This window comes from Plecotus auritus (genome assembly GCF_963455305.1).
Source record: "Plecotus auritus genome assembly, chromosome: 5".
NCBI lineage: Eukaryota > Metazoa > Chordata > Mammalia > Chiroptera > Vespertilionidae > Plecotus > Plecotus auritus.
The window spans coordinates 167,009,428-167,032,477 of NC_137776.1; the positions used below are offsets into that span (position 1 = coordinate 167,009,428).

At 41.9% G+C, this 23,050-nt stretch overlaps 1 protein-coding gene across 1 annotated transcript; it reads right to left on the reverse strand.

Annotated features, from left to right (window-relative positions):
- Positions 1-51: 51 nt before the first annotated feature.
- On the reverse strand, positions 52-22,462 carry LOC308249340 (thioredoxin domain-containing protein 8-like; the record flags this gene model as incomplete). The annotated part of the gene is made up of 4 exons (XM_080670647.1): positions 52-159; positions 14,171-14,236; positions 16,201-16,260; positions 22,343-22,462. The coding sequence occupies 4 exons, from the start codon at positions 22,460-22,462 to the stop codon at positions 97-99; spliced, it is 309 nt and encodes a 102-aa protein (XP_080526773.1). The 3' UTR covers positions 52-96.
- Positions 22,463-23,050: the final 588 nt, after the last annotated feature.

Sequence of the window (23,050 nt, forward strand, 5' to 3'; positions counted from 1 at the left end):
ACAGTAGAACATTACAATATTTGCTGGAAATGAAAACACAAACACTTGGCTGTGGGCTTTAAAATGCTGCAAGTGTATTTTGTCTTGGAGATCAGGTTACATTAGTTCTTGAATCTTCGTTTCTAATTTGCTAGCATCAGCTCCACAAAATTCAAAAATCTGTTCACAAATACACAAAGGTGAAATGTTTATTGGTTCAAATATTGCAAAGATGTTGAAGCTTTGAGGAGTTCTGTTCCTGCTTGTAAAAATTATCCTCTACTCATTTTTATCATCTACACAATACTTTAAATAGAAATACGCATTCAACACATTAAACTCATGATGCTTTCGTTGTTTGGCACCTTTTCAAAATGGTTTATGCTAGTGTTTTGCCAGATTTCCAGAATTCTCCATGACATTCCTCTACACTAAGGTCTAAAACATAGAATGTTGTTGGCAGTGAGGAAACCCAGTCACTGAAATGTCTGAGCTTTAATCCATTGGTATTGAGGGCTTGTTAATTCACATAGAGGATTTTCTGAAGTCAAAGGACTTGGACTTCCCATCCACTTATGTTTGCCCAGGTAATGTTATTGCAATCATTGCTTGTAAGCAGCACATTTTCTTTCCAAATGTTCGGGTCTCTGAATCAGGGTACATCTCACAGCGGATGGGATGTTTTATTTGCAACACTTTTCAGTAGCATATAAAGAAGAAGGGTGCATCTGTCCATGAGCATCTTAGATATGATGAAATAGGAAAGCTAAAGACCTTACTATTCATGGTCATTTCAGTAACAATTGTCTGAGGTAGTTGGAGAGAAGGAGCAGTGTGGGTAAACTGAGGCTGGGACTTGAGTTTCTAGTGAGGGAGATTTCAGCAGCCAAAAAAAAAAAAAAGGTGTTTGGACATTGGGGTAGGGGTTGGAAAAGGTTAGAACTGACTTCAAAGCGTACTGTGCAGCAGAGAAGAAACTATCCCCGCATCTAATGATTCTGCTTCCCCAGCATTGAGTCTGGGGGCTGCCTGTGGGCATCCTGGCTCATTCTATTCCTTTAAAGTAAAACCCCTGTCTTGTGACTCTGTCTGGATCCCATTTCACTTACCGGCTTTCTCTCGACTCCACTTCTATAGCAGCAAATTGCTCTTTTGATTCTCGTGAATAGGTTTACCTAAGTGTGGGTGCAGAATTTCATGATTTATCTGGGTTGTCTGGTTTGCAGCCATCTCCTCTAAAAAAGTTCTCTTAGCCTTGGCCACCGGGGGAGGAGGGTGTCAGGAAGGGTCTGTACGAGTCTCTCTTTCCTAAGAGTCAGGTGGCAGCTGGATGGTGGCTCTAGGAATGAAGAGAGTTCCATAATCCTCTGAGGCAGAGCAGGTGTCCTGGCAAGAACATAGGCAGGGCTTGGCCACCTGAATGACCGACCTTGTCAGGGAGCAGGAAAAAGATACTAAGCTTAGCTAAGGGACCAGCGTGCTAAGTGCATTGCCAGGAAGCCAGCGGCCCGTGAGGCAAGATGTCGAGAGAGAGGGGAAGGCTTTTTACATTTCTTTTCACTTGGGGGCAAGAGGACATCCTCGATAGCTCAACTGGGTCTTAAAAGAGCGTCATCCTCTGCCTCTCAGCAACGCTGGGGTGGGTTGCAGGGTGTGAGAGGTTTCGGGGTTTCCCCCCCCCCCCCCCCCCCCCGTCTCATTCTGTCTTTCCCCATGGGAGCGGGAAGCAGACATCCTAGGTCTGCTGTCCTCCTCTTGTGGCTTCTGCCTTAGATTCCTGTCCGACCCCACGGCTTCAGGAGTAGTTTGCCTCACATGAAGGCTATGTAACAGCTGAGCAGAAGAGAGACACTGGCAAGGGAGGGAGGGGAACTTCCCAAAGTGAGTCTGTTCCCCATGACCACCGCCATGTAATTCTAGACAGTCCCCCGGGCCCCCAGCAGTCTAGAAGAAGATAATTTTGGTATCTTTATGGAAATAACTTCAGTGGAGCTGATTATGCCTGCTTATTTTAGGACCTCCCCTACTGCCAAAGGGCGCCATGGAGACAGAGAGAGTTTAGGGCCATTAAAGAAGGGCTTCTTTTCTTAGAGGAGACTGTCCCTCCTGCAGGGATGGCACAGGCTCGGGGGGAGGGGGGGGGGTGCGGAGTGGGAGGGCACACCCCTGAAGGGAGTTTCCAGGGGGGGTGTTTTCCAGGGCCACGGGGTTATGACAGGCCTGTGCTGAGACACCAGGGCAGCCACCAAGGGCAGCCAGAAGCCACGAGTGCAACAAGAGCCTTGGTCACTGTGGAATGTGACCCCTTTTCCTTCTAGATACACTGAACCTAGTGCAGGCACCATCACCACCCCCTGTTACCCGAGCCCAGGAACCAAGGCCACATTTAAAAAATTCATATACACTCAGACAACGCCACAAACTGCCAGCATACAGTTTGGAGAATTATTACAGAAGAGAGTGCATCTGCACGGCCAGGTCCCGATGGAGATACAGAGCGTTCCCAGCCCGGACACCTCCCTCCCGTCATCGCCCTGTGCCCGAAGGCACCGCGTTTCAGTCTCAGCTCAATCTGGTTTGAACTTTTCTAAGTGGAATTCTACAGTATTCTTCCGTCTGGCTTCTTTCACTCAACACGATGATATTTATCTGTATAAGTAGCAGGGCATTCGTTTTTTTCATTTTTAAAAACTGATTTTCTTGCATGACTATCACACAATGTATCCATGTAGGCTGAGAACAATAGTGCTACTGGGAACACGCGTTTCCACATCTTTGTGGGAACATGTTTGGGGACGTATGAACGCTCATTTCTGTTGGGTTCTGTTGTGCCCCTGAAAGTGGGGTTACTGAGTTCAACTTTAGCAGGAGATGCCCAGGTTTACAAAGTGACTGTATCAATTTACACTCCCCCCACGCAGAGGTCAAGCGCCCCGGTTGCTCCACGCGCTTGACAACACTTGGTTCTGCAGTCTTCTTCCTGTTAGCCATTCTGGTGGCTTCAGGTGGCATTACATGTGTCACTGAACTCCTTGGATTCTGAACTCATCACCTTTCACCTGGACTTCGGCTTATTATTTGTCTCTCTGTCTCCAGTCTTGTGCCTCTCAGGTCCCTTCGTTCCCCCTGAAACTCATAAACCACAGTTCCAGTCACGCTATCCTTCTTTGTCAAATTCTTCAGTGTTTCTCTGTCATCATCAAACCCAAGCTTCTTACCATGGATTCCTTGATTTTATCCTGTCTACATCGAATGCCGCTCCCTACCATCAGCTCTGAGCTCTAGCAACACTTTCTAGATGAATTCATTTAACAAATACTTAATCGGTACCAGTACCTACTACAAGCCAGACAAAACAGACAAAATTCCCTCATGGAGCTCATATTCTAGTGATAATTTAGTAATTCTTTGCCTTCATTATATTATCATCAAACAATTCCTGACACATACTCACGCTATTTCATAACTCTTTGTTTTTCCTTGTTTTTCTCACTTGCTAATCTTTTTTAAAAAATGTTTTTTATTGATTTTTTTAGAGAGAGAGGAAGGGATACAGAGAGAGAAACATTGCCCTGACCGGTTTTGCTCAATGGATAGAGCATTGGCCTGGGGACTGAAAGGTCCCAGATTCGATTCCGGTCAAGGGCATGTACCTTGGCTGCAGGCACATCCCCAGTAGGGGGGTGTGCAGGAGGCAGCTGATCGATGTTTCTAACTCTCTATCCCTCTCCCTTCCTCTCTGTAAAAAAATCAATAAAATATATTTAAAAAAGAAAGAGAGAAAAACCTTGATCAGCTGCCTCCTGTACGCCCCCTACTGGGGATCAAGTCCCCAACACCGGCCTGTGCCCTGACTGGGAATCTAATGGGTGACCTCTTAGTTCATGGGTTGAGGCTCAACCAGTGAGCCACACCAGCCAGACTCATTTGCTAATCATAACCATCCTTTGAGATTTAACTCACGCAGCCTGCCCTGAAGTCTTTCTCTGTGAGCTCTCAGTACCCTGGCATTCCATTGGTAAAAACATGATTTTATTATCTTCCTTCCCCATGAGTCCGAGGATGGGAGCTATACCTTATTTTTTCCTCCATATGTTTAGTATCTAGCCCAGAGCCTTACACTTAGGCTCTCTGTGAATGGTTTTAGGCCTGAAGTGAGTGGAGCAAAGCTGATTTCTGGGCACCGAAGCACAGGTCTGAGGCTCTGGGTAGCGCTAAGTTTCAGGCACTAGAAGGCACACACTTCTCACACTGTGCCCTAGTTTATTCTTCCTCTGCCCAGTATGCCAAAGGCAAATGTTGCAGTTGTGTCTCTTTGTCTAGCATGGACCTTGCACGCAGGAGTTTAATGAATGCAGTTAGTGAAGGAGGAACAGCTTACTGAGAAGAGCTTATTTCATAGGTAGCTCTATTTATTTATTTTTAAATATATTTTATTGATTTTTTACAGAGAGGAAGAGAGAGGGATAGAGAGTTAGAAACATCGATGAGAGAGAGACATCAATCAGCTGCCTCCTGCACGCCCCCCCACTGGGGATGTGCCCACAACCCAGGTACATGCCCTTGACCGGAATCGAACCCGGGACCCCTGAGTCCTCAGGCCGACGCTCTATCCACTGAGCCAAACCGGTTAGGGCGGTAGCTCTATTTTTTTTAAGAGATAATTTATACACGACAACTAGCATATTCCTTCTGCCCAAATGTTTTCTCAATTCTGACTATGTGGCTGTGTCTCTCAAAGGCACCATCCTCTTTGAAGCATTAGAGCGTACGTTTACTTCTCTCTTCTCCATGCCTGCATTTTCCTTGTGCTGCTGGCACCCTCATGGTGACTGCTCACCACATTTATAAGCTCAGTGCGCAGAGACCACTGGGACATGGGGTGGCTGTCCATGCACAACAGAAACCCCATGTGCAACAGTCAGTTAAAAAAAAACTTTTACCTGGTCATTTTCAAATATACATAAAAATAGACTCCTGAAACAAACTTCCCCATTTGCCCATCACCCAGCTGCGACCAGAGGCAGGGTTGTTTTTTTTTCTAAAAACATCAAAACTTCTACAAAACATCTATTACTGTTACTAGGAAAATGCAAAGAGGCTGGAGTCAGTGGTCCCTTCCTAACAGATGGAAAAATGAAGGAGTCTGATTATGGATGCCCTCAGAGAATAATTATAATAAAACTAGAGGCCCGATGCACCAAATTTGTGCAGGAGTGGGCCTTCGCAGCTGCGGGCCGGCTGCCTCGATCTCTCCCTTGCAGCTGAGATGGCTGCAGCCCTGGCTTGGACATTCCGGAAGGACATCCAGTCTAATTAGCATATTATGCTTTTATTATTATAGATGCCAGGGGCCATTGGTATGCAGTGTGGTTGAGTGAATACTGAAGTTATATTTGGACCAGTTGTACGAAAATTCGAGTATTTTCCAGCCATCTGTACTGAGTTCAAACCAGGGACAACAACAACAAAATCCTCCAAGCAACAGTAACAATAACAATACAAATAACAAAGCCCAACCAACCGGCCCACCCAAGACATCCTGTGGGGAGAGCTGTAGAAAGGTTTGCATGGACAACACAGGTTTGTAATCTGTAAGGACCTGATGTTCTTCTTCTTTACGAGCGGCGTATGTACTGAGGCAGTAAGTCTTATTAACAAGATGGGAGGGATATGCCTAACAGGAGGACTTTTAAAAGTCCCTTAACCTGCCCTAACCGGTTTGGCTCAGTGGATAGAGCATCAGCCTGCGGACTCAAGGGTCCCAGGTTCGATTCTGGTCAAGGGCATGTACCTTGCTTGCGGGCACATACCCCGTAGGAAGTGTGCAGAAAGCAGCTTATCAATGTTTCTCTCTTAAAAATGTTTCTGATGCTCTATCCCTCTCCCTTCCTCCCTGTAAAAAATCAATAAAATACATTAAAAAAAATAAAAATAAAATAAAAGTCCCTTAACCTTGTATTGCAAGGTGGTCAGTATTAATTACTACCTCGGCCATTTCTCTGACTCCACCCAGACCCATTCCTTCCCCAGGTGTTTGTACACTTCCCCTTTGACTTTCACAACAGCCAGCCAGACCTTGCAAATGGGAGCAGCTTAGTTAAGATGTTTGGAGTTGAGCAAAAGCAAACCAAGAAGCCAGGGCCTCCTTGGAACCGTCTGTTTCAAGCAGCTTGAATTTCTATGGATGTGAATTCAAGAACAGAGCATGTAAAAGCGATCTATCATCTTTTTTTTTCCTAATCCACACTGCACCTTTTCTCAGCTCGTTCCAATAGTGAGATTTCAGTTAAATACTAACTTACTCATTTTGTTGTAGCTAATTTTGAAACTCCATATATATATATATATATATATATATATATATATATATATATATATATATATATATATATATATATCTTAGAGCCTTGGTGGCATAAATAATGACTGAAGTGCTTTTCTCCTTCTCTGTCAGGGATTGACAAACTTTTTTTTGTAAAGGGGCTGATAATACCTCCTTTAGGCTTTGCAGGCCATGTGGTCTCTGTCGAAACTATTCAAATCTGCTATGTGGTTCGAAAGTAGCCACAGACAATGTTTAAACAAATGGGCATGGTTGTGTTCCAGTAACATGTGATTTACAAAAAACTGGTGGAGGGTGAGATTTGGCCTTCGGCCGTAGCTGGCCAACCCATACTCTCTGCCATCAGCGGAAGCTGTTGAGGACACACAGGAAGCTGACTGGGAACTAGTGACTCAGTACACTAGCTTTCTCTTAAAGGGGAAGGGGGGCATCAGTCTAATGTGGGAATTCATTTCAAGCCACACTAGAATAGGAAAAGTAATTTTGGACTCTGGCTGGAGGAGATGCCATTCTGCCCACTGCTGGAAGTATGGGGTGGGACGTAAGAATGGTTTTGGAGCCATTTCCTTCAATGGCATGTACTCTGTTCTCATGTTTCCACTGGAAAATCTGCACAACTCTGACGTGCCGGGAAAATGTGCTTGTTTTTCCCCTTTCCTGACATTCCTCCAAGTTGTATATTCCCTTCCCAAGTTCTCCCCAAATTCAAGGCGAGCTTATCAATTAGAGCTAGACAAAGGAAGGAGCTCGTGTCTAACTCCTCCATTTTGGGGGTGTTCTGCTTAAGGGCCAGGACTGCTTTCTCCCCCTCCGCCCGCCCCACTGTTCTTCTGGAAAGCACATCTAAAGGGGGTCTAAGGTCTGTTTTCTGGAAGGCTAACACTCTCTGGCCTCACTTTTGAGGACCAATAGTTGTGAAAAGCAGCAATATCTTCTTTACCTGGTGGGTAAGTTTCTCTTCTGCTGCCCCAATTCTCCCACAGGTGGCTCACCTCAAGGTCTAGGTGTCAAGGGATACTAGGAAGTCTATTGACTTGGGTCCAAGCCATGCCCTTCAATTAGTGCAGTTTGGCACTATTGCTGCTTATAACAGAGGTGATATTTGATGTTCCACATGACTCCGTGAAAGCAAAGAGTTAATGCAGCAGATCTGGGGGCTTAATCCTTGCATGTCTCCAAGAGAACAGTGATAGGACTTTCACCCCTCCCCTCCCCACAAGGAAACGTGGCCCTCTGAGTGTTCCTTGTGTTAGTGATTGATGACTTTATTATAAATACCTGGAGCGAAGGACTGGGACATGCTAGCTTGTCAAGTTGCTTTGTGTCAACATCAATATTGATGATGTGTGCCTGGTTAGGTTTTTGGGGTCCAAAGGTTGCTAAATGGTGAAGAATGGTTGCTGCCCTTCTCTGACTTTCCCCTCCATCTCACTCAGTTCTTGCCTCCTCCAGTCAATTAACCTTTGCCCATGGATCTGGGTTTTGTCATGGCTAGTTGTGTAGCAATGATTGCCTAGCATGATATATCTATGTGGCTAGTCCCCACATAAAGTCCTCAGACCCTGAGATTCCAAAGGGCACCCCTAACGCAGAAACATTCTGCACATGTCCCTAAAGTTCATTGCTGGAGAGAGTACTCCTTGGACAAGAAAGAACATCAGAAGTCTGTGCTGAACCTTTCTGGACTCCAGCAATGCATGTCTTTTTCATGCTGCTTTTACTCTGTATTCTTTGCTGTGATAAAGCTCAGCTATGAGTACAACCTGCTATTGAGTCTTGTAAGTCTTCCTGGAGAATCACCCAATGGAATACTCCCATTTTTCAACAATTTAAAATTCAGAGAAGAATGGGACTGAGACTAGGGTATAAAATTCAAGGGGTGCCAGAAACTCAGGATTCAAGGGAAGTAATATTTTAACACATGTATAATAATAAAAACATAATATGCTAATTAGACCAGATGTCCTTCCGGACGAAGCCAGGGCTGCGAGGGAAGCCTGGGTCCCGGGTGCCAGAGGGAAGCTGGTGCCGGCAGCTGGGGGAAGGAAGGCCTACTCTTGCATGAATTTCTAGTATTATTAAAATATGAGGCCTCTAGTATTTTAATAATATTAGAAATTAATGCAAAAATCCATGATAAACAAAACATCAAAAATTCAAATGAAGACAGGATTCTCCCCTACACTTGCAATATCCTGCCTCACTTGCCTCAGCCTAATAATCCCTGCCCTGGAGAAAAGAGGTACAAAGTCATTACTGCCTTTCAGTTGCTAAAGCAGAGAGCAGCACCTTTGGCAATGGCGCCCAAGGTTGCCTAACGGTGAAGAATGGTTGCTGCCCTTCTCTGACTTTCCCTCCATCTCACTCACTTCTTGCCTCCTCCCGTCAATTAACCTTTGCCCACGGATCAGCTGCTTATGGGGCTGATATGCAACCCCTTTTAGGGATCTGCACCCTTTGGGACCTTGAAGGCCATGTGAGAGTTCTTGTTTCCCTTCTCATGCAGAACCCTTCCATGTCTAAAACAATCCTTAACAACTTGGATGTCACTGGGTCAGTAACTCCGCAATGCTAAGAAGACTTAGCTTATTATAGTTATTCAAAGAGCTGTCGAGATTTCTCATAACAGTTATTTCCAAATTTCTCTTTATTTCTACATTTTTAGGAAGATAGGTGGTGCACAGGGAGATCCTAGGGATCTACTTGCAGCTATGTTTTGTACCAAGTCCAGTGCTAGGGCACCTTATGTACATTTTCATGACAATCATTCAAAGACACAAGATATAGTCCTATTTTACAGAGCAGGATACTGAACCTCAAGGTGGTTAAAGCATAGTCCCAAGGTCACACACTAATAAGTTGTTGGGGTCCAACCTACAGCTGTCTGACTCCAGAGATAACAGAAATGAGTATTTGCAGATACTCCTTTTAGAGGGCGGGTCAAGCATAACTCTCTATGAACTTGACCGTGAGAGCATTTGGGAGGTGATTTTCCAGGGACCACCATACTCTTCACTTCCTACTGTCTCACCTATGGTCCCTGCCTGACCCTGAGGACACCGAGTGTGTGACCTCTGCTTCCAACACTGTCCTCTTTTTGGCACACAATGTTGCTGCCTACTTGGAATTCTTTTCACCTCTCTTGCTGCTTCAAGGAGGGTACTTGCTAGAAGTGACTTCCACAACCTCCGCCAGGGCCCTGTGCTTCAGAAGCATAAAGGCAAACGTTTCCTCCCAGTTACGACAAGAGCTCAAGAGCTCAGTTCTTTTGCGAATAATTCATTTATTAGCATCTACCTCTCCACATCTCATCATTCTTAGGAGAGGACTGAAGTGCATTTTATTCTATCAAAGAATGAAAGGAACCGACTGCTGACAGTGGCCCATATTCACGCAGTTGCTAAGTCTTTGTTATTCTACCTTCGCCTACTCCGTGGACATACACCAACTTTGGTCTGGAACTGAAGCTATTAACCAAGGGGATCTATTGATCAGCTTCAGAGGCTCATTGAATACCCTAGTATTCTATGCACATTCTGGTTTATGTGCATTTCGCTGGATAAAGCTTATAGGCTCTTAAGAGGGTTTATAAAGCAAATTTATGAACTACTTACAATAAAATACAGCATAAAATTCTGGTTACAAAAACCAGCCAAGGTTTTGGATGCCCCACCTGGAAGACACCACAGGAATGGGCTTTTTTAAAACCACAATTACTCTTACTGGAACACTAAGGAGCACACCAGGCAGGAACAAGCCCACTTTGCTTATTACCTGCAATAAGCTTTGGCTGTCCTGTGCCCTAAAACTGAGAGACAATGACAGCTATTGTTTATAGGGCATCTCTGCCAGGTATTTGTTCAACCTCTGGATGGAAACTTCCAGCACCAAGAAATGCCCATTGTACACCATGGCCCTAGGTCATTGTTACATAGCTGAATTGGCTTTAGATTTTAACATTTTATTTTGTTTATATTCTATATACCTTGAAGGCATTTGAAATGAGCTAGAATCAAGAGCAAGACAGAATAACGAAACCTTGAAAGGATGATGCTGTGTAGAGAATGCCAGAAAACTGGCTAAGGGAGGCCTTGGTATTTGAGTATCGGAGGTAATGCAGAGGTTCTTGGCAGCAATGGAAAAGCAGAAACCCAAGGGATTCCCTAAGCCTTCTGATTGAAAGCATGGGAGCAGATTATATTTTTAAGGGAGGCAGACATTCTCCAAAGTCTGTGATCTAAGAGGAATTGCCATAAGGCTTTTGGTACAATCTACATTAAAAATAAAAGGGACAGTGGCTCTTTGCCAGTGAATGGAGGCCTGGAGCAGAATAGAAAGAATTCAGTCAAGATGTGGTGTATGAATGGCTTTAGGAAGTAGAAAGCATCCTCATTTTTGAGATAAAAGAGGGGCAGACACAAATAATATGAGATGTAGGCGGGTTGGTTATGAATGCATATATTAAATAGCTTCAATTTTCAAGTAAAAGCTCAAGAGAGGGAGTAGGTAGTCTTACTTTTTTTTTTTAAACATAATTTAAATCTACTATACTGATTATGTACAGTAAATACATACAAATAGAAGCTGAGTATAAAATTCTACAGCTAGCATAGCATATCAAGTGCTTTTATTCTTCATATTGCAGACATAATCTTTATAAAGTTTAAGCATGATTTTTTTTTACTGTACATATATTCATAAAACTTTTTAATTGAGGACAGAGAAACCAAGATGGTGGCATAGGTAAACACCTAAATTGCTGCCTCGCACAAAAATTTCAAAACTACAACTAAAAGACAAAACAGACATCATCCAGAACCACAGGAAGGCTGGCTGAGTGGAAATTCTACAACTAGAAGGAAAGAGAAAAGCACACTGAGACTCAGAGGAGCTGTGGAAGGCAGAGGTACCGAGGTGTGCACGCGGAGAGGGCTGGCAACTGAGTACGTGGCTGGCTTCCTCAATCAGGCTTTCTCAACCAGGAGGGAGACAAAAGCTCCTGATGGCTCTGAACTCCAGTTCTGGGCGAGACTCTGGGAACCCAGACTCATACGGGGAGAAACTGGACTGTCAGGAAAGAGAAAAGCACACTGAGACTCAGAGGAACTGCGGAAGGCAGAGGTACCAAGGCACGCGTGTGGAGAGGGCTGGCAACTGAGTACACAGCTGGCTTTCTCAATCAGGAGGGAGACAAAAGCTCCCGACGGCTCTGAACTCCAGTTCTGGGTGAGACTCTGGGGACCCAGACTAATTCGGGGAGAAACTGGACTGTCTGGCAGTGAGCGAAACTCGAGGGCGGCTTTCTCTCAGAGGTGCTTGCAGCGATTACTGCGGGACACTGAGACCCAGGGGCCTCTTAGGGCAGGGCTTATGGGAAGCCATTGTTGTCTATTCCGCCCAGAGACTCTGCCCCATCCAAGCTGAGCACAGAGGCTTTTGCAAGTCTTGTCTCATAAGGGTGTCTCCAGCACAGAAGTTCTCCCAGCATAGACACAGCTGATCCTCACAGCCAATTGGCCTGGAGGTCAATTCCTCCCAGTGATACCAACAACAATCAAGGCTTAACTATAACAAGACTGTGCACACAGCCCACAAAAGTGGTGCACCAAGAGTGTCCGCCTCAAGTAACTGGGGAGGCTGAGCCACTGGGCCCTATAGGACACCTCGCACACAAAGCCACTCTATCAACTCAGGGAAGCAGCCAAAATGCAGAGACAAAGCATCAGGTCACAAATGAAAGAAATGGAGGAAAGCAAACGACTGGATATAGAGTTCAAAATCACAGTTATAAGGTTTTTCAAGAATTTTCTAGAAAAGGCCGATAAATTTAGCGAGACCCTCAAGGAGTGAAAAAGAACCAACTAGAAATTAAGCATACACTGACTGAAATAAAAAATAATATACAAAGATCCAACAGCAGACTAGAGATTGCAAGAATCAAGTCAAAGATTTGAAATACAAAGAAGTAAAAAACACCCAACCAGAAAAGCAAAAAGAATCCAAAAATATGAAGATAGTGTAAAGAGCCTCTGGGACAACTTCAAGCATACCAACATCCGAATTATGGGAGTGCCAGAAGAAGAGAGAGAGCAAGATACTGAAAACCTATTTGAAGAAATAATGACAGAAAACTTCCCCTACCTGGTGAAAGAAATAGACTTACAAGTCCAGGAAGTGCACAGAGCCCCAAACAAAAGGAATCCAAAGAGGACCACACCAAGACACATCATAATTAAAACGCCAAGAGCAAAAGACAAAGAGAGAATATTAAAAGCAGCAAGAGAAAAACAGTTAGTGTAGTTACCTACAAGGGAGCACCCATACGATTGTCAGCTGATTTCTCAACAGAAACTATGCAGGCCAGACGGGAGTGGCAAGAAATATTCAAAGTGATGAATAGCAAGAACCTACAACCAAGATTACTCTACCCAGCAAAGCCATCATTCAGAATTGAAGGTCAGATAAAGAGCTTCACAGATAAGAAAAAGCTAAAGGAGTTCATCACCGCCAAACCAGGATTATATGAAATGCTGTAAGGTATTCTTTAAGAAGAGGAAGAAGAAGAAAAAGGTAAAGATAAAAATTATAAACAACAAATACATATCTATCAACAAGTGAATCTAGAAATCAAGTGAGTAAAAAATCTGATGAACAGAATAAACTGGTGAATATAATAGAATCAGGGGCATAGAAAGGGAGTGGACTGACAATTCTCGGGGGGAAAGGGGTGTGGGGGGTGTGGGAAGAGACTGGACAAAAATTGTACACCTATGGATGAGGATAGTGGGGGGGGGCGGGTAAGGGCAGAAGGTGGGGTGGGAACCGGGTGGAGGGGAGCTATGGAGCGGGGGGGGGGGGGGGGAAAGAGGAACAATTGTAATAATCTGAACAATAAAGATTTATTAAAAAACTTTTTAATTGATACTATTTCATAGAGTAGATATATCATATATTACTTAGCCATTCTACTAAAAAAAAGGCATTATCTTCCTTCCATATTTTATTAGCAATAATGTTACAATTACTATACACATAGCTGTTTATCTTTCCTTACAGTATATCTGAAGCAAAATTTCCCAACAATAGAATGATGGTGTGAAAGGCAATTAAATGTTTGTTTCTCTAACAGTGTTGCATAAGGTATGCACAATCATCAATGCTCTGAGCCATATGTTTCTATTGAAAATTACCAGTGTTATCACACACCAAGTATTTCAGACATTTCATTCCATTAATATCTTCATGAGATAATGTACCGAGTGCTTAAAGTGTGTCAGGATGGGTCTAAAAACTTTACTCATGTTAATTCATTTAATTCTCGAAACCACTTCGTGAGGGAAAAAACTTATGACGATTCATTTTTTTTTTTTTTTTTTTTTTACAGCCAGGGAAATTAAGACACAAAAGGGGTTGTTAAGTAAACTGCTAGGAAGTGGTAGCTCTGGTGTCTGGACCATAGAAATCTGAATCCAGAACCTGCCTGGTCCACCAATGGACTTTATCGCCTTGTTTTTGCTTAACATTTCCCCAACTGTTGTTAAAAACTTGTATACATTTGCATGACAATTTCATCATGTCCTTTTTTTGTGAGATTCCTTTTGAAGGGCTCTGCCTCAGATAGAGATAATAGTGGGGTATTTCTTACGAATTTGGACACCTCAGAGGGTCTGAATAGGGAGATCCATTATAATTCATGCATTTTTTTAACTCATTGCCAATATGTAAAGTTCAGAAACTAAGAATTACATTGCTAGGTATTAAAAATAAATGCAGTTGTTTTATTCTTTTTAGACTCTGATAGTTCTATAATCTCTTTCAACTTTGTCAGTTATCATGGAAACATACCTTTTTGGTTTGCTTGAACAACTGAAATGTGGGTATTACTCTGACGTTACAATTGTGGGCCAACTCCTGGGAAAGAAAAGAAAGGGCATGGAGTCACAACTTTGGTATCCTGTGTCTTTACCAAGCATGGAGTTTGGTGACTTCTCAGACCAGTCTGAAAGCTCAGGGACAGCTGACATTTATAGATTCTCCTGCCAACAATTTTTCTAACATATCAAAGCTTCCAGGAACGTTACAATAGAAAATGACTGTGCCCAGCATTCCTGAGCTTTCTCACCCAGAGCTCTAGAAGAGAGGTGAGAGAGGGAAGCCAAGACAGAATGGATTGAATGACTAAATGAGCTCCATTTCGAGAGTTTACAAAAGATTGCAGAGAGCCCCAGTGGAACCCAGGGTAGAGGGAGAATATTGCAAACACAAAGACTAAAAGGAAGAAAGGAAGAGTAAAGGTATCTGTAACTCACACTTGAGACATGTGGTGATGTGATGGTCTACCATTTTAAGTATGATTTATATATTTCTTTTACTTTTTTTAAACCTTCACTGACCATCTATGTAAAAATTCTGGACCAAAAACCCAAGACAAATGTAAAAATTTCAGTTGTGTTAAACTATTATAATCTGCTTTCAATGCCAGTTTTTATTTATCTTGTTTAGAGTTGAAAGAAAAATTGGCCACCCACAGAATCAACAGAATTGGGCTTTTCTCTATAAAATTCTTAGCACTTCATGGCACTAAATCTCTTTCCTGCCACCTACAACACACACACACACACACACACACACACACACACACACACGTTAAATTATAATTTCCATGATAACAACTAATAAATAAACTGCTATCAGGAAAGAAAGTTGTGCATTTTGGTTAACCTTAAAAGACAAAGAGCTACAAAAAAAAAAAAAAAAAAAAGCAAGCAATAATGTGTTAGTGAGATTGTGGAGAAATCAGAATGCTCAGATATTGGTGGTGGGGCTGTAAAATGGTTTGTCAATTCCTTAAAAAGTTCAACATAGAGTAACCATACGACCCAGCAATTCCACTCCTAGATATATACCCACGAGAATAGAATACATATTAAAGGGCAGAATGGATGAATAACAGATTTTTCATTATTCTGAAGCTCAAATTCAACCTAAGGTATGCATAGGTCACTAGTTAATGTTACTTTTCCTCATTATAAATGAATAAATGTTGGGAAGAATAATTCTGTAGGCACACTGTGTGCATTATTAGTAAGGCACATTTTGATTGAAAACCCATGGCTCATTATTTTAGAGTAGGGTGGGCCGAGAAAGGAAGGCTCTAGGGACATAAGGGAAGGATTTCCTGGAATTTCTTGTGATCTTTAAAAAACTCCCCACAAAAAAAGATACAGTAAGAGAAAAGTAAAATATATTAACATGTGTGTAATGCTGCTCGGCTGGCGTGGCTCAGTGACTGAGCGTGGACCTATGAACCAGGCGGTCAGGGCACATGCCCAGGATGCGGGCTCAGTCCCCAGTAGGGGGCGTGCAGGAGGCAGCCAATCGATGATTCTCTCTCATTGATATTTCTATTTCTCTCTCCCTTTCCTCTCCTCAACTGAAATCAATAAAAAAATATTAAAAAAATTAAATGTGTGTAATGCATTGAGTTAGAAATTGATTAATAATAATCTATTACAGGGGCAAAATCACTTTTCGCCTTGAGCCCAACTCCAGCCATCTGGTGTGGCCTGCCTCCAGCCACTCCACTGAGCAGGTTTCCGGCAGAGTCCAGAGAACATTGGGACTCATTAGTGACGTCTGCTACAGTATGAGAGGGGGGAAGGGCGGCAGGAGGGACACATATTCACTGGCTTTTTGTTTGTTTGTTTGTTTTTTAAGCTATAAAAAACATACAAGAGCATTATGAGGGAGTTTTCAATAGTTTATCAGGAAGAAGTGTGAAATTCTACTTGACTTTAAATTGACTATAATCACTGAACCAGTGCTCTCAAGGACATTGCATTTGGACTTTATGTGGAAGGATTTCAGACTCTTACCCGAGAATCGTCGACATCCACATTAGCAAACATTACATTTTGGTAATGGAGAGACATTGCCTTGAAAAATAAAAGAATAAAAATTTCCTGTTAGCTTAGTGTTAATATTAAACTACACATTAGAGGTATTTTTTGGCAAAACCAAGAAATGACCAAAAAGGATGTTCAAGACAGCTAAGCATCATTCTGGCCTTGCACTGCTGCCTAGAATTTGAAGCACCAGAGTCAAATGTCAGATGATGCCAAGGTCAAGCAAAGGTCCATGGCAGAACCAGAGTCTAAAGAACCAAACTGAAGACCAGAGTTTCAAAGTTGGAAAAGGACACAAAGCAAATAAATAATAAAATGTATGTGGTAGACCCAGATACCCTGTGGGATGGAGCGAGAGATGGTAGCTTTTTCCTGCAGGGGAGGAGGGTGATGGGGAGGGAGAGAATATGTCTTCTGATGTCTGAAAAATACAGATCTCTGAACCAAATACTCATACTCTGCCTTTACTTTCTCTTCTTGCCAGGCTTTTTTTGTAAATATATTTTTATTGATTTCAGAGAGGAAGGGAGAGATAGAAACATCAATGATGAGAGAGAATCATTGATTGGCTGGCTCCTGCATGCCCCCTACTGGGGATTGAGCCTGCCACTGGGGCATGAGCCCTGACTGGGAATTGAACCATGACCTCCTGGCTCATAGGCCGATGCTCAGCCACTGAGCCACACCAGCCGGGCCTGGAAGGTGGGAGGCAGGAAGAAACAATGCTCTTCTGTTTCTGTTGTGTTCTGGAAGCATTTTTGGCAGCGGCGGTGACAATGGCGTTAGTGATGGGTCTGGGGGATAGTGGACACAGCAGCAGCAGCAGCCACAGCCTGTAAATGTCAACTCCGGTGTGGTCTTTTCCAGATGGCTGTGTTCATACACTTAAGGACACCTAATTGCACATTGATTTGTTTGTTTTAATGTCATATTTCAAGCATATTTAGTGACCTCTTTCAGATGGGACCTGTCTCTGATGGTGGTGTAAGGTATGCTGAGCTTGGCCAAGTGGAGTCAGTCAGAGATGGGGCTGCCGCTGAGGGCTGTGCCCAGGGGGAAGAAGGAAGAAGGAGGCGTGGGGTGAGTACTGGATTTGTGCACAGTTCTGTTGAAGGGTTCTTTCCAATTTTTTATCCATGGATTGTGACCAAAGTAGGAGTTCCTTCTTCAGAGGCTCATTAAGATGGTGAAGTTGGGGGAAAATATTTAGAGAATACACCTAAAGGCCTTTGGTGTTTTAGAGTACATTTCAGATTAAAAAAACAAAGATGTTGACTTAGATTGGCAGCATCTCCATACCTGGTGGGAAAATGGTGTCACCCAAGAACTCCAGGGCAATTGACTTGCACTTGTCAAGTTTGGTGATATATGGATGTTCCCTCATAGGAGTCATGGGAATGGGTTTGACCTATGTGGTCACCTAATTCCCAGGATCAGTTCTATTTATGAAGTTTTCAGAGCCTCCCAAATCTGTCAGGAAATGTACAAGGATGTGGCAGTTATCATTTTTGAATCAAGTAGCAGCCAGAAAACATGGTACAGATATGGTCCCTTGCTAGGCTGGAGTTCCCTTATGGGCACTGCCTTCCTTCCTATCCCCACTCCATCCACCTAGGACCACTCCCACCCTGCCTCCAACAACAACTCTTCCTTCTGCTCTGTTCTTCCTCATATACAATCTGTTAGTTTTTGGTCATAATTCTAAAATGTATCTTGACTTTGATCTTTCCTGTTTTTCTCCAGAAACAACCAAATCTCCAAAATTTAGATTGTTGTTCACCTTGGGTTACCTGACTTCAGTCTTTCCTATTCATTCTTAAATAACACTGCCAAAAGTATTTTCTAAAACCCACATTTGATCATGGAAAACACTCCTTAAAATTCTTATGACAGAACAGCAACTTAAGTTATTACACAAGCTCCTTTTTTATCTGGCCTCAGCTTCCTTTTTGAAACTCATTTGATGCCACTTCCACTGTGCACATTGTAAGTTTTCCTCGCACACTACTTGCCTTCCCATGAACACACCAAGCAATTTCTCAACAAATTTGTAACATTTCCTTTCCAGAAATGCTCTGAATTATATGCCTGATAATTCACTCAGCCCAGGGTTAGCAAACTATGCCCCGTAAACCAAAGCCTGCTCTCCATCTGGTCTTGTAAGTACAATTTTATTGGGACACAGCTTATCCATTCGTTTGTGTATTGCCATTGGCTGCTTTTATGCTACAACAGCAAAGCTGAGTAGTTATCACAGCGACCATATGGCCTGCAAACCTGAAAATATTTTCTAGAGTTTTACAGAAAGAATTTGCAATCCCTGCTCTTAGTCATCAAATGGGACTGTGGAATTTATTGAAGACTTAAAGTTTTAAATCACTTTTTAAAAAGCACATTTTCTCATGATTCACCTTATTCCCTTTCAATGCATCCTTTAGCAAAAATGCTATGGGTTGTAAACTTGTAGGTTTGGTGTGTCTAAAATGTCTTGAATCCTTCCTCCTCCTTGAGTAATGGTTTAGCTAGCTAACTTCCATTCCATCTTCCTTCAGAGCCTATAAAGGTAAAAGGTAAAGATTTCTTGGACTCTCTTGCAGCTAGCATTCTGGGAGCAAATTGGTTTTACCAATGAGATGTATGCAGGTGAGACTTGGAAGGCAGATGTGAGACAGAAGGTACTTTCTGTTTGTTTTTGGATGTTCCTGCTAGAAAGCAAGACTATGGGTATGGGAAGGTAGTTGTGCTGAAGGCAGCAGCAGTCGGCTGACTCAGGGATCCCGTGTCACACATCAGTTTCCTGGATGTCCAGAGGCAGCTGTGGCAGCAGTAGCTTCCTGATTCTGGTTCTGGCTCCCTGATTGCTGCTCTGCTGGTGTTTTTTGTTGTTTGTTTTTCTTTTCTTCCAGTAGTGACTCCCATCTTCCCACACTTCTGATAATGGCAAAGTTAGCATCCCTGTAGGTGGGTCTATGGTATGTGAAAGAGTTGCTCATGGAGCGGCAGTCCAGAGACCATTCATCCAGACTTTCAGCTATTTTGTATACCAGTAAGCATGGAATTCCTTGTATGTAAATCCCTTTCTGTCTAATTTGGTTTCTGTTTCCTGCTTTGATCTCTGACTGATAAAGTGAACTAGAGGAAATAAAGCCTTTTCTCCAGCACCCTTATGTGCTATGAGTTTTTAAAAAATTATACCCCATACATGAATATGTTCTCTTGCAAAAGTTCAAACAGTACAAGAAAAATAAAGCAAAGCATGAACTTCTCCCAAATATATGCGTGCGTGTGAGTGTGTGTGTACATGTATAGTTACACATGCATATATGTGTTTGTTTTACATAAATGGGACCATACCATATAAGTCTTCCTATATTATACTCTTTTTATTTAATGCTATGCTGTCTTCTATACGTATGAGTCTACTTGATTCTTTTCAACATCTGAACAGTATTTCACAGTGTGGATGTATTTAAAAACTATGTTTGCATTAGTTGGATCTCAAGAGAAAACAGATGACACATTCAAATTAGGATAATTCAGGGAGTTTATCTCCACAGGGTTAACAATAACTAACAATAAAGTTAAGAATGAGTGTAGGAGTGGCTGCGGGAGCCCAGTTATAGCAGCAAAGCTGTTACTACTCTTAAGGCCCTAAGGTATGAAGGGAGAGGTTACCAACCCTTAGATTTCATTGTACTTTATGAAAGTGCCTCTGGTTGACTGTTGGAATTTAATCAGCCTTTATTCTGTAGCATGTGAGGATAATTAGACTCTTAAAGCTGATCTGTAGGGATTCTCCAAAAATTTGAGAGTCATCATAGAGGGGCATGTCACATATTAAAATGTTCCATATCTGGATATTCCATGAATTTTAGGCATAGAATGGATGTTCATATGTCATGTAGCTAATTTCTCTATTTGGATATAAGTTTTATTTTAAATTAAATGTCAAAGGTTGTGGCTGTGGATAGAATTAATTCAGGTGAACTCAAGAGTTTAAGTCAGAAAAGTAGAAATGTTAGAAACCTCCTTGGAAATAAACCAGAGCATTTTAACTTGTATAGTGTAATCAAAACTTTATATTTGAAGGAATAGATTTTACCAACTTGACTGTAAATGTAAAACTTCTCCACTTAAGGAGAAGAGCAGAATGGTATACTGAAAATAAATAAGTAAAATGGTGAAAACTTTTAAATGAAGCAATAGGGAAATTAAATAGATAAAACACTGTATAAACATTAAATTATAATCTAAAGACTACAAAAACCTGAACCAGTGTGTATGTGGAAAAAAGATCTGAATATATATAAAAGGCTAATATGCTAAGTGTCCGTCCAACCGGTCGCTCTGACATCCACCAACTACCAGGGGGCAGACACTTAACACAGGAGCTGCCATGATGTGCACTGGCCATTTACAGAGAAACGGCACTGCGGATCTGGAACCCACAAAGCAACACTCGGCTTCTCCCAAGTGGGACACAGGCATCCACCACCACCCCAGAATGACACCCCACCAAATCACAGCCAACATTGCCAAGGCCCCATGGCGCAAGATGCGGCCCACAGCCCAGCCCAACCTGGAAACAGTGGCTGCGGGCGCTGGGTAATGACATCACGTAGCAATGCCTGGCTTCCTCTCCCTAGTGACTAGCCTCCTTGGAGTTTCTTCAGCCAGGAACATGACTTGCTTTATAGCCAGGTGGAAACATTTTACACTTTAACCAAATGTCTGTGAAGCATTTTCCCGTGCCTCATCTCATTTGATCCTCATAGAAGTCCTGGAGTAGGTAGATAGGAGACTTGGTAGAATCCTATTTTCTTTTCATTAGCCAGAAAATGGAGATTTAGAAAGCTTAGAAACTTGACCCAACTGAAAAAAAGAAACAGTGGACCTTGAAAATGACTTCAGGTTTTCTCACTGTGCAGAATATAGTCAAACACTGCTGCAGTTAAATATTTTAGCATTTGTTCTCCCTGCATGAGCTACAATAATAATCTGCTTCATGTTGATATTTACTGCTGTGTTGCTGACAATTACCTGAAAGAGAAGTTGGGGTGCTTCACTGGGCTGGAAAAATGTTAGCTAAATCAGAAAGCAGGTCTAATTAAGCAAGTTTATTTTCTATATATAAAAGGCTAAGTTGACTCGCACATGCATGATACATATAAAGCTCTCGCTGGTTCCAATTGCACACATGTGTTTCCATCTGTCATTATCAATCATGAAATTGGTTGACATTTCTATTATAGAGAAAGGGTGAATAGTGATATTAGCACATTGCAGACCAGTAGCTTTATTGCTAGCTTTACCCAGTGGCCAGATAAGTTTCGATTGAACGAGTACAAAAAACATTTTACATAAATGTTAAAGGCATGCTTTAAAATTAAATACCCATTGCATTTTGAAGTTATTTATTACAGTTCTTACAAGCTAATATCTTTTTAAAGTATAATACTTTGTAAAACACTGTGTAATATGAAAACACGAGAATTCTCGTGATCTGTCTGCAATGTGTTAAAATAGTTCTTCTAATTTCCTTTCTATGTGCACAAATTTGTGCACTGGGCCTCTAGTGTGTGTGTGTGTGTGTGTGTGTGTGTGTGTGTGTTTGTATATATATATATATATATATATATATATATATATATATATATATATGATTATATTTTACTAAGTAGAATATTTTACTAAAATATTTTATAAGGTAGATCAAAGATACAAAAGAAATATGATGTAAGGGATATATATTTTGATAATAGGGTTGAAGGATTAGGGGTAGTTTATTCTTTTATGTTATAATTTTAAAAAGTGTCATGTTTATCTGGAATCTAATCCAATACTGAGAAGTCCTAAACTCAGGAACTTTGGTTAAATGTCATTATTATGAATAATTCATTCACTTGTACAATTGTCTCCTTTTACACATATGATGTTCCTTGGAGAATTATCTATAGACAAATAGTCTTAATCTTCTGGGGTGTGTACTATAATTTCATAATGGCTCATAAGTGCCAAACTTAAGATTTTATGGGAACAATATTTGGGAACTTTGAATTCGTGCACATTAAATTCTTTCTAAAATGGTAAAATAGAGACTGATGATACTTACATGAACAAGAGGACAAATCTTTTTGCAAGGACCACACCATTTTGCTGAAAATTCAACCACCACAAGTTTGCAGCCGGCAGATTTCAAAAGTGTTTTGAATTCATTCTGAGACCAGAACATAAATGAGGAAATGTGCACAATCACCGAGACTCATAAAGTTTTACAAAGTATAAAATGACAGGTTAGTTCGTAAAAACCTTAACCAGGTTCACCACATCATTGTTCTCTAGGTGGCCCAACCTTTCCTAAATGTCCCAGAGGCCATATATATATATATATATATATATATATATATATATATATATATCTTTTAAGTATATATAGGGATGGACCTCTCCCCCCAAATTAGGATTTTTGGTAATGGTTGTTTACCTCTGGGCAGAAATTGAGATTGGCCAGTGAGAGATGAGGGGTGAAGGGTGGGGTTGCATGGTTCAAGGTGAACATCTATATTTGATTTTTTTTTTTGTCATTTCTTACCAGAGGACATTTTTCCATTGATTTTTAGAGAAAGTGGAAGGGAGAGAGAAACCTTGATGTGAGAGAGACACATTGATTGGTTGCCTCCTGCATGGGCTTGACCAGGGCTGAGGATGGAGCCTGCAACTGAGGTATGTGCCCTTGACTGAAATGGAACCCAGGACACTTCAGTCCACAGGCTGACACTATCCACTGAGCCAAACAGGCTAGGGCTATATTTGATTTTCT